At 32.1% G+C, this 13,174-nt stretch overlaps 1 protein-coding gene across 1 annotated transcript; it reads left to right on the forward strand.

Moving 5' to 3' along the window:
• Nucleotides 1-2,943: 2,943 nt before the first annotated feature.
• Nucleotides 2,944-12,498, forward strand: LOC132743399 (neogenin-like; the record flags this gene model as incomplete). Its single annotated transcript, XM_060731919.1, has 8 exons — nucleotides 2,944-3,055; nucleotides 3,532-3,729; nucleotides 4,294-4,386; nucleotides 4,650-4,842; nucleotides 6,745-6,895; nucleotides 10,413-10,557; nucleotides 11,595-11,696; nucleotides 12,355-12,498. Coding segments are annotated over exons 1-8 (1,138 nt in total), but the record flags the coding sequence as incomplete, so codon positions are not given.
• Between the last annotated feature and the right edge of the window lie 676 nt (nucleotides 12,499-13,174).

Raw genomic sequence — 13,174 nt, forward strand, 5'->3', positions numbered from 1 at the left:
TTCAAGTTTGAATTATTTTTGGTTCATTTGGAGGAATGCAGCTTTTAAAAATTAAAACTTTGTTCTCAATTTTTTCGCCCATCAAATACAATTGCTGAACCAAAATATGTTGGTAGTACGTAGTCTGGTAGATGGTCGAGCATTTACTGGAGTCAGAAAGTTTATATCTATTACCAATGCTGACATTTTGGGATTCTGGGAATGTACGCATGCGCGTCAGAAATATTGCCGGAAGTGACGTCACTACTTTTAAGATAACAGTATTTCGTAAGTCAATTATCTCGAAATACTACTTTAGTCAGTAATTGATTTTTAGAAGTGAATAAAATTTATGGAAAACATTTCCTAAACCGTCGCACTGTATTTATGTAATAGCAGGGTTTTTTCTGTAAATATTAGTGCTTCTTTTTTCGAATGGCATTTGGTTAAATGTAAGGGATGTGACAAAAACACCTGTAAGTGAAACAATCTTGCTATACCTTACTAACGTATTTTTTTTAGCTAAAACCTCCAGGCAAAGTTATTGGATTGTATGCCATCTCACTAACACCATTCGAGATTGCGGTTCGGATTGAGCAAGCGCCTGATGACAAAGATTTTGAAGTACCCTGGTCACGTGTTAGGATATCCACTTGTCCGTGTTGGATCTATGAATATCACGTGGTCCTTAGAGAGAAAAATGTTTCCGATACACTGATGACAATACAAAAACATGGCTCCAAGTACAAGATACGCTGGTGTATGTTTTGTTTATGTTACGAACATGAAGAAGAGCTGTATAACAAATATGCCAAAATAGTTAACGTTCCTTTTTACGTTAGGTTCACCATTTCCCGAATGATAAATCTCCCTTTTCGAAAGTAAAGGTACTATTTTTAAGTGAAATAAGTCAAAGTATTTCCGTCTGGGATTAACCATTTATATTCCAAATAAAGTAACGCCTGAAATAAAAAAAAGGTCAGTTACCCTTCTGATGTGAGATAAATATTAATATTGTAAGATAGGCGGATTTCCTTAATTTACTTTTTTTTTTTTTTTTTTTTTTTTTTTTTTTTTTTTTTTTTCGGGAACTTTATCAGGCAAAATATGTTAATTAAAACATGACTGGCTTTCTTCAATGTTTCCCATTGCCGGGCTTCTTCTTAACTAGCAGATATCTTAATACAGATTACAAGTTGCGGCATTCCACCCAGTTTGATGAAGGCTGAGGATAGTTTGATACCCGTTGAAAACACCTGATTATACCAAAGTTAGCGACCGCCACAAAGGATTCCTTATGAAAACCTTTAAACAGCACGGTAAGAACTTTATTTTTGTTTTATAATTTTGAAAATCTTCATGAGATTTCAAAAAGTCAGCATAATTATTATAGATACATATTTATAGAGAGAAGTCAATTTACGTAGTGCGCAGCCATTTTTAACGTAACTAAATAATAATCGCCGGGGTATTTCGATTACAGAATAATCGCAACTTTGCCAACTTTCATATTATTTTTTTTCTGCTCATCACGATTCAATGATAATTTTTTGTGGTAAAATTACAGTAACTGTCAAATTGTTAAGTAATGTTAAATGTTCAAGGGAAATTACTCTTTCATTACAATTCGTGAGTATTGTGTAAGGATGATCTCCCTTGCACTAAAAGTTAAATCTTAAATTTGTACATTGTAGGGCCCACAGTAGAACTTTGGTCAAGAATTAAGGAAATTAGGACAAATGACAAAACATTTCGGCCTAAAAGTTAATTACTTTAAGGTTCCTTGTGGACATTCTTCAATATTTGTCTTCAAATTAAGCCAATTAAAAACTGAGAATTTAATACCACATGATAACAAAATTACCTTAAAAATAAATTTCGCCATGTTTTTGTCGGTTACCTAATATATTAGAAATCTGAAATACTATTCTTAAATGCACAAAAGCCCGAATCAGTGTGTAGGCTCCCAACTGGATTAGTCAATATAAATGGAATATTTCTGTTTAAAAAATTATCTCTATTGTTCAGAAAGGAGCTATAACAGGTTAAAACAATTCGCAATACCCGGCTAGCGCATTTTTGGCCAAAGCTTATACTTAGTTATTTAAAAGAGTTTAACATCATTACATATTTTCAGACAATACAGGTGTTCATGGCTGCCACGATAGAGGTTATTGAGCGACGCATTTCACACTAGCTTTGCGTTTCCGCGTTTCATTACTCGGGAAGTGGGAAGTCCAACAAATAGAGGAGATGCAATTGATAGAAATGTTTACAAACGTTTCCAATAATCGCGTAATATTTTATTTCTCATTTTTCACTGAAAGTGTAAAAAAACATTATCAATTTTTGATAAAAAAAATGTCTTTTTTTGTTGTTGGTATAGGAATATTGCGTTTCATAAAGATGTTTCAACGACGTTAAAGTTTCTAAAATGACTATAGGAGAATTGGCGTTGGTTTAGTTTTTGTAGCTGCTCTTTGTTTAATTTTGTTTGTTTTATCTTTGTGTAAAGGGCAATCTGTAATTATTATAATGTTTTTAAATATTTAACTATTTGAACAAAATGGCCAATATATATAAATGCGGCTTTTAAATGCGGAGTGAGAAAATCACGTTTCAAAACATTAAAGAAACTGGATCCAAAATATTTCAAAACGAAGCAATTGTTATTCAACCTATCTACCATTTTACTCAAAATTTCGAAATAAACATTTTAAAACGAGTCAAGTTTCCATCTGTCGCCGGTTTCGGAACACTTTGACCTTTTTAACACCGTCACGTTCTCAACCCAAGTTACGATGGAAACTGTCTCTTTAAACTTGCTTAATGTTTTTATACGATTCCATTGATTCTCTAATTTCAAATACTTTTAGTGCTTTTATCATTGATCGTTTATACATTTTATATTGAGAGGTTTATTAATAAGTCTCGTTTGATTAAGTTCAATATCATTTAGGTTTGATGCCGGAGAGAAAAATACGAGGCAACAGGTTTAGCCATGTTCCGAGGATGCCTCAGATATCGTTCACTGATTGGATACAAGGCAATACATCTAGGGAATCCTTCATGAACGGTAAGTTTAAATGTCATACTTTATCCGAAACACGTTTCTTGCAAGACCTACACATTTGGTCCTAAATAGTATACACATTTGTGTATAGGAAACGTAACAAATCATACATTGCGGAAAATGTTCACTAAAGGTGATCACCATTTTCACAAATATGTATTTTCTCGTGTATCATACCAATATAACGATTTTCACAAGTTCATCAATATCATCATTCCCTTCAATGTGTATACTTACATAACATCTAGGTGTAAAGCCCTGCACCACAACAAGTGTTTATTTAAGTATATTCTCTCCAGTGTGTATTCTCGTGTTGTTAGTCACACGTGTGATTAAAAGTGCAGACGACCACAAACTTCTTTTATATAACATACCAGACAAAAACTGTATATTACTGAACTACCTTTAGTATAATCATACAATATGCTTTCATCGTTTTATTAATAATTTGCTTATTGTTTTCTTCTCCTTCAAAAAAGAGAGCGTAGTACCGCCACCACCCAATAACGTGTACCTCAACCTTCAAAATGGTAACATCATAATATCATGGTTACCTCCCTTCCCTGACGAAAATATTCTCGTGCGAGGTTACGTCATTGATGTTTTCTACAACAACACAAAACTTCAGTCGATGCAAGTTGACCACGAAGAAAGCAGTGTTATTATTTACGGTGTAGGTAAGTACAACAGTAGTTTCTTAGTGCAATATGTAAAAATATTAATTTTAGTTTAAACGTCAGAAAAAGCAGAGCTATTGCCGTGGTTTAATAGATGTCTGGAGAATTGTCTAGTTTTGTGGCAGAAATACACGTGTTTTTTTTGCGGTACACGTGTTCAAAATTTTGTTTTGTTTCGGAAATACACATTATATCGGATACTCACTTCAACTGTTAATATTTGTCTCAGGAATGCATGTTTATGTCAGATGTTTACGTTAAATGTTTTGTTTTGTTTCAGAAATACACAAATTATATCAAATGCTCGCGTTAAATTTTTGTTTTGCTTCAAAACTAGATGTATTAACAAGCACTATTTTGGTTTTGTTTAAAAACTAGGCGTAATTATCGATAACCTAGAAGGTTTTCTCCTGTTTCAAAACTAAGTGTATCTAAAAAATATATTCATTAAATGTTAAGTTTCAAGTTACTAGGTGCATTTAGTGCAATACTCTCCTTAAATGTTAGTTTGTTGCGAAACTACATGTACGTATGAAATTAACCTTGAATTTATTTTGTTTTCAGAAATGGGTGTATTATACAGGATTTCTGTCAGGGCGAATAATAGGGCGGGTGAAAGTATAGATCAGTGGGAGGAGCTTAAGATACCGGTAGAACGTAAGCACGTGCTTTTTAACATGCTTTCAAAAAAAAGAGAGAAATCATGGAATAAGGTTAGACAAGCATTGGAGTTTTTTTAAGAATAAGTTTTATGTTTAAATATCAAATACAAGAATATGAGATACAGCATATTATTCAGGGTCAATACTTTCAAGGGGTTTGAATGAAAGTAAATCGTTCATATTTATATGTTTGGAACTGAATGAAATATGTGAAATGAATTTTTCATGTTTTTTCTCTCTCTTTAAAACTCACATCAGAGGTCACCAAAGAACCGGTACAGAATTTTAAGGGAGAAGCGTTATCATCAACTAAACTTGAACTAACATGGGATCCGCCCGAGTCCGGGGTGTTTTCAAGGTTTGTTCTCTCGTACACACTGGCTGGTAACCTGAAGCCGGAGTTACCCGGAGGCGGAAATCTACCAGCGAGCTCTAGGAGCTACATAGTAAGGTATGATAGTACAGTAAGTAATAAATTCTCTGCTAGTTCTAGAAGGAACATAGTTAAGGAAGAAGTACAGTTGATAGTTAAGCTACTGCTAGTCCTAAAAGGAACGTAGATAGACAAGAAATACAGGTAGCGGTAAATTTTATACTAGTTGTAAAAGAAACATCGATAGGCAAGAAATATAGTTAATAGTAAAGTTACTGCTTGTTCTAGAAGGAACATAGTTAGGCAAGAAGTACAGAAAATAATAAATTCTTTAGGAACATAGTTAGGCAAGAGGTACAGTTAATATTAGATTATTATTATTAAATTATCTGCTAGTTCTAACATAGACAGGCAAGAAGTATAGTAGATATTAAATTCTCTGCTAGTTCTAAAAGGAATATAGTTAGGCAAGAAGTATATAGTGAGTAGTATAAACTTAAAACATTCTCTCACCGGATAACTCTCTTGGATTGGCTAGATACAATGTATGAAGAAGAATAAAATATTAGACTTTCTATTCTTCTAAATTTGCTTCGATTGTTCAATGCTCACCTACATACTGTTTTCTGTCGTCTGCTTCTGGTTACATATTTCAGTAAAACTTCCTAATTTCAAGATGGCGCATAACATTTATCAATATGGCGCGGTCTATATACAGTCTGAATGCAAATAAGTCATGTAAAGCTGTGTTAACTTATTAAGCAATGTCATTTCAAGTTCAGTTATCGCTAATTGACTGAAACTGTATAACGGGAACATTTTAAGACATTAAATAACAAGATATTATCAAATTATAGAACCCCAGACATGATTATGAGTGAAGGGAAAGTTAGACAGACGAGAAGCCATTTAAAATATTCAAATTACTCGTAGATTTTCATGAAAGTGCAAAGGTTACTAGGTTTTATTTTGTCAACTTTTAGAACTAAAGAAATGTAAATAAACAAAAAGAAATAAAAACACAAAAAACTCCTATACAGAAAATAAGGAACGAATAACTCTCTAAGAATTATAAATATCCTTGTTTTATTATCCCCCCTTTTGTGGGGGAGAATATAGTTTTAACAACATCCGACCGTCCATTCATGCGTCCGCCACACTTTATGTTCGGTTAATAACTTTATTTATGGATCGGTTTTGAAATTGATTTGCATAAATGATAACTACAATGTAACGTGGCTGCGCAAGAATTAGGTATCCAGCTTAAGTCAAGAACACACTTGTACTTTGAAATTCGTGATATTAGAATTTCATAAAGATGCATTAAAGATCCAGTAATCCGGTCATTCCGAATACCTCGGAGGTCAAGGTCACTCTTGTTGATCGATTGCGAATAGATTGCTATGTGCGGTCTATGACTTTGTCATTAATATATGATTTTTTTTAACCAATTATGCATGAATATTAATCCGAATAAACGCTTATGTGCCGCAAACGTTAACAATGTTTCTAGCCCAGAGGTTACGGTCGCTGTTAACTTGAAGGGTACGGTGTATTGCTATTCGTGTTAGGTCAACAATTCTGTCATTTATTGAGTGACTTTGAAAAATAAACCCCAAAAACTTGACTGTATAATTGTGTTGCATTTTAAGACGATGAATCGCTGTCGAAAATAGTTCTCTAGCTCAAAGGTCAAGTTCCTACACTTGTAACGCATAATTGAAAAAACAACTTGTTGAATAATCGCATTTTTTTATAGCAATATATACGTGTTATCAAACATTGGCTAGTTTATCCGTAGAGAATGCAGGGTACTCATAGTATATTAAAATGATATAGATTGTGTATACAATAAACAAACTTTTCATTAGTAAATATACTGCTAAGTTACGAAGGTTCTTAATTATTTGATGTTAGTTTAATTAAGTAGTGTTTCGAAATTTAAACTTTTCTCTAATTTATCATTTTATGTATTGACAGGTCATTGAGGCCGTTTACGGGATATTTCTTCCAAATTACACCGTTTCTTAAAGACATACGAGGTGTGACGTCAAACACAACGGTGGTGACGTTGACTGATAAGCCTATGGCGCCACCTACAAATATTTCACTCACTGTACTGAATGCGACAGTAAGTACCTAAAGTATTTTGATTAAAGGTAACTGACCCCGGTGAACATGTATTTGAGTTGACATATATATAGTTTTCAAATAATGACGTGCAGTTTTAAAACACCATTTCATGTGGAAAAAAAAATGTACTATAACGAAATATACCGTCACCTTAGTACAATAACTGAATAACTGCTATTATTTAGAAGCACTTATTGCATTATTGAACTAAGGTGACGATACGCACATTCTTGCGACGCAGCTTCGAGTTTAATATGATATTACCCGAAAACACGTCAATGTTTACCTATTGAGTAGGGTTTGAGAAGGGTTTGATTTCGTTATTCGTTTCGAATGAGAAATGGCCATTGAAGCTGCCTCGACATTACGCAAACATTAACGTTCGGGGATTGTTTTTCAAGTGTAATTATTTAGTAATTAGTAATTTTGAAGCGCACAAGCTTAAGAGGGTCGAACAAGTCTGAATGATACAACTATTTTTAATATAACTTTGTTGATTTCCGTGCACATTGTAATAAATGGTAAAGTGTCTCGGGTCAAGATAACCATACGATACATATTTCATCTATTTACCATTCAATAAACATCTCATAAATTCAGCGTTTCTCAGTTTTATTTCTCTGTATTCGCATGCAAGAAACCAAGAAAATATTAATTTAAAAAGTCGGGAGTCCATTTACTTGTCTGACAATTTCCGTGCAAATTTCAGACATTCATTTTTTTGCCTTTATGCCACGTGACTTGTTTATTAATGATATAGGGAAAAGTACGAAGCCTCTAATGTAACACCATAAACCCTTTTATGAATTTTTTCCTTGTTATTTCGTTTAAACGAATTATCGCTTTGTTTGTTAATAAAAAATGTTTATTTCCTATTTAATAGAGGAAATTTTTTTTTTGCGTAAGATTTGTATTAATAAATATCATTTTAAATGAAATTTTCTTTATATTGAATAGAATATCAAAATATGATTTCCCGACTGGCAGCCCTCCATTTCAGACTAGTTTCTCATAAATACATGAAGTTTTGAGCTAAAAATAAGTTCCAAAATCAACCTTAATGGCGATGATATATGTATTTTATCAAACAGTAAGAATGATCGCTTGTTTGAATAATAAAAAACAGTTCTAGTAGAAGAAAATATCACACAATCAGTCCTTATTTCCGTTATTTTCAGCGGAAGTTTATATTACATTAGGCTTTGTGTACATGTGTAATATAAACGGCCGTCATTTTTCAAAGTTGTGTATTTCACGGGAGGAAAATAATAGTATTTGATTCAGAGGGATTTCATTTTGATTTGGCAGTCTTACATCTATTTAAAAGCAAAATACTTATTTGAGGATTGTTTAAGACCATTAATAGTTGTCGACAAATTTGTAAACGTTCAAAAAGCGACTAGGAATTTTGAAGGAATGGAATAATTATTGTTGAAAGGCTGTCCCAGGAACGCTCGGTTGTTTACTTATTCTTCGATCTGGTGACAGTCATTGCATTTGATATGGCATTAAGCAGTTATTGCTCGTAGGATACTTAAATATGCCCAAAGTCATCAAGAGCAGTTTCGCATATGGAAGGAAGTGTATTTTTAGACTGTAAAAGTGAAACAAAAAACATTATAGACGATATTTGGTGATTTGTAATTTGAAAGAATTTGTCAACTTTTGCTTTGCTTTTCTTTAAACAGCCCTGACAAAGTCAGAATTGTAGGCAAATATAAAATTGATGTTCCACATGGGGAAAATCGTTAGACAGTAGTCTCGTCAAATTATATTTTGATAATTTTCACTGTAAAAATACACAAAAAAAACACACTGAAAACTACCCACATGCAATACAAAAAAAAATGAAGAAGAAGAAATGGTTATTTTTGTTAAAAACAATTGATTGTTTTTCTTTATATTTTTGTTTAATGTTTTCTATTTTCGTTTATGATAATTATATGTATTGTTCAGTAAAGTTTACCGTAGACATTTTCATTTTATCGTGTAAATGAATATTTTTTTCGATTTTTTTGTTTAAACGAACAATTTTTCATAAAAAAGGGAATTGATGTATTGTGTTGCATATTGGACTCCGTACATTATAGGAGAAGCGTGATATGTTTGTGAACTTGAGTGCAGAAAAAGATTTTGTTACAGAGGTACGCCATTATATGCAGACAAGTTAATTGCAAACAAATAACTTCGGAGTCTTATCTTTCGCATTAGCAAGTCTCTAGAGTATATCATGATAATGTGATATAAGCAAAAGTTCAAGCTTACAATTCTAACTTTGTCTTTTAGTGGCGCAAAAAGGAGATAAAAGACTATACACTATGCATCATACCGGTGTACTTTAAGAATTTTGAATATTTTTCTTTATTACAGCGTGCCTTATTAAAATGATTTCCGGAGGATTTTTTTTTAGTTTCCGGTATATCGCTAGAGTATCTTTTAAGATTTTTTTGTGACGTATTTGACCGTACAGTTAATAACATTTGATAAGACGTCCGATTTGATCTGGAACAAAGAAAGTATGTTTGTTTGTTTCGGGTTTTCGGCGTACCAACACAGTTTAGGTTAAACAAAGAAATATTGATAGAGTTTTTTACATATCATGAACAATGGCTAAAAAAGAATGCCGCCTTTTGCCTCGATCTTTTTTATCCATTTCAGTCCCAAAAAAGAATGCGATTTTTAAGGCTCGTCCCCATGTTTTCTTCCAAATCAATAACGCATAAAAAGTTCACATTCCCTTTTTCGAGAGCCTGGGGTTTTGGAGTCAAGGAAGTTTAAAATAAATTTGACACAATTTTGCTTCTTAATATCTTTAAAGCAATGCAGTTGAACATTAGCACATTGCGGTAAACCTAATTTAGGAGAAATATATTTTTTTTATTTCTTAAGTATTTCACTTTAGCAATAATGTTAACTTACACGGTCTTAAGTAAGATATAAAATTGATCTTACACCCTATGACTTAAGATACACTTAGGATACACGACTTTCTATAAAATGCAGTCATCGCTTGAGTACAATAACGCCAACGTGAAGCTTTGACAAGGGTGTAGCTTAGTATACATTTGTAATGAACCCCCATGATTTTGTATTGCTTTGAATTGTCGGAGGTGAGTTTAAGCGTATGTTTAGAGCAGCAAATAAATTTGTTTATGGGATTTCTAAAATTGTGCAAGTAGACAAATAATATCTTGTTTCTAGTTTCTTAGAAAAGTGTATAGGAAGCAGTCTACACGTATGATCAAGCTTCGCTATAATGATTATAAATCTATAACGTATAACATTGAAATAGAATGTTGAACATATTTTCATTATGTTTTAACTTAATAAATGGCGTATTAAAATCAAAGTTTACAAATGGGGTATTAAAAATCAATATTTACAAATGGCGTATTAGATTAAAAGTTTACAAATGGCGTATTTAAATTCAAAAATTACAAATGGCGTATTAATTTCTAAAGTTTACAAATGGCGTATCAAATTCAAAGTAACAAAACCATGCATTTTCGTTACAGACTATCCGGATAAGATGCTCTCCACCCGAGACCGGCAAAAATGGACCAATTATACAGTACAGAGTAGCGTACCGTGAACGGGATTTTAGAGATAACATTCTGACAGATGCAGATGACAACGAAGAATTAGATTATTATCTCAACGGTAAGATTCAAGATTCAAAATGAATTCCAGAAATTCGAGGAAATTCCTCTAAAACTGTGTAAATGACTTTTTTTATTCGACTTATTAAAATTGGTTGGTGTCTGATTTTAAAACTGATTCAAGGCATAAAAGGGCTTAGCATATAAGACATAGTTATTATATGAAAAAAAAAGGAAAACAAATTGAATTTAGGTTACACTTAATTACATTAAGGTCTTAAATAAAATACTACATGGCATTGTATTTTAAAAAGTATTTAAAGGCCCATTATGTCTCAGAAATGCTTTTATTTTCATTTCTCAGACTCTTTCTTTTTTATGTATTTCTATAATTTCCAAAAAAAATAACTCATTGACAAACAACTAGGATTGTCCTTTTCTTCTTTTTGTTTTTGGCAAATGAAAATAAACACTTTCAAAGCAACTCCATGCATAGCAAATCTTACCATCGGGTTGAACGCATCTTATCTAAATATGTTCTCTTGGTGCGGAGAGACTGGTCATTTCTTGTGAATAAAAACGAAAAATGACGCATAACTGTCTCTCTATATTTTGGTTATTTTCTGCCAACAGTTTGCACATAATTTGCGCCACAGCAGCCCTAATCTCTATAAATATTACGAAAATAAATATTAATGTATTAAAGGGACTCCACTGAGGTTTAAAAGCCTTAAAACATAACATTAGAATTTCTTACATAATTGAACTGTGGCGCTTTAAACAGAAATATATATGCAAAGATAAAATATAAAGAAATATACTTTAAAATAAATCAAAAATCGTAGTTTTATGCTTTTCTTAGCCTTATTTGAGTGAAAAGCGTTTAAAAGCTTTTCATTGTGGGTCATTTTTAAACAGTTTGAATAATTATTATGGAAAAACGAAGTGCGCGAATGATCTAAAAGTTTGCACAAAGATTCGTGGCCTACACCTACATCAATTGGTACATTTATCTGGAAAAACATTTTCAGTCCCATCATGTCAAAAATCCTCAGTGGAGTCCCTTTAAAATTTAACATGTAATCGTATATTTTCCAGGTTTAGAACAAGCAACAGTGTATGAGATCAGGGTTCGAGCTCTCACAGTGAATGGTTCCGGCCCTTGGTCGGCATGGTTACAAGAAAAAACGGCTAAACGATGTAAAATTATAATCTTTTTTTTATTTTGATATTTTTTATGCATAATTATCGTTTTAGCAATTTGTTCTATCTTTTTAAATTGTAACTTGCAAATGTTTGAATGCTAATAATTTTGATATGATTGAAACTATTGCAGAGCCAAATAACTCATTTGATGTTCTATACAATGAGTTTGAAACATTATTTAACAAACATGCGCCTGTAAAAGTAAAGCGTATTAAAAGGACTAAACAGCCAGATTTGTACTCTGACGAAATAAAAGAGGCCCGCATTAAGAGGTCTAAGTATAAAAGCTGTAAAAAGTGGATTAATCATAATTTATGGAGAAATAAATGTCATGTTGTAATTAAAAAGAGTAAGAAGATGTTTTCTAATAAGGTAGTTAAATATTCAAGAGATTGTAAATATGTATGGCATAATTTAAAAGACATATCAAATGAGAATAAGCAGCAACCGTCTTTAGCAATCACTTTAAACATTAATGATGGTCTGTTTGAAGGAAATGTGAATGTTGCAAATTTATGCATTTTAAATAAACGTTTTACAGAAATTTCCAAACTAATTAAGAAGTCTAATTATGTTAACAATTTTTTGTATTTTAAAAAATTTCTAGATCATAAACATAAAGATAAGCAATTTGACATTGATTTCATAACAGCATTTGAAGTAAGCAGCTATATTGACAACCTTGATAAAAATAAATCTTCTGGCATTGATGGAATTGGTCCTAATATGTTAAAACTATGTAAAGACTCTATAACGAGAGCAATAACTTCAATTATTAATAAGAGTATTTCACTAGGTATGTTCCCAGATAAACTGAAACTAGCACGTGTTATACCTTTACACAAAGGGGGAGATAAGTCAAACCCCAATAATTATAGGCCAATATCTATTCTCCCAACCATTTCAAAAATACTTGAAAGGCATGTTGCAAATCAGCTAAATAATTATCTTCATTATACCAATATCATTAATGAACACCAGTCAGGTTTCCGGAGACATCATTCTTGCCAAACGGCTTTGATCCGCCTTATAGATGCTTGGCTTACGAATATTGATGATGGAAATATAATAGGTGCTGTATTTTTAGATTTTAAAAAAGCCTTTGATTTAGTTGACCATAATATACTGATTCATAAATTAAAACTTTATCATTTTTCTGAAAACTCTGTACAATTTTTCCAGTCATATCTCTCTAACAGAGAGCAAATTGTAAAAATCAACAATGATAAATCTGAAAGCTTACCGGTTATATCAGGCGTGCCACAGGGCTCAATCTTAGGTCCTATACTGTTTCTTTTATATGTAAATGATATATCAGTCACTACGAATTCAGACATTGATATGTATGCAGACGATTCAACATTACACATAGCTGACCAAAGTTTGAGTAATATACAGTCTGAGTTGCAACTAGACTTACTAAAAATACAGGAATGGTGCACTCTCAATAATATGGCCATAAATCCAGAAAA

Source organism: Ruditapes philippinarum, unplaced genomic scaffold (assembly GCF_026571515.1).
Source record: "Ruditapes philippinarum isolate M1 unplaced genomic scaffold, ASM2657151v2 ctg5255_1_1_1_1, whole genome shotgun sequence".
Classification (NCBI taxonomy): Eukaryota; Metazoa; Mollusca; class Bivalvia; order Venerida; family Veneridae; genus Ruditapes; species Ruditapes philippinarum.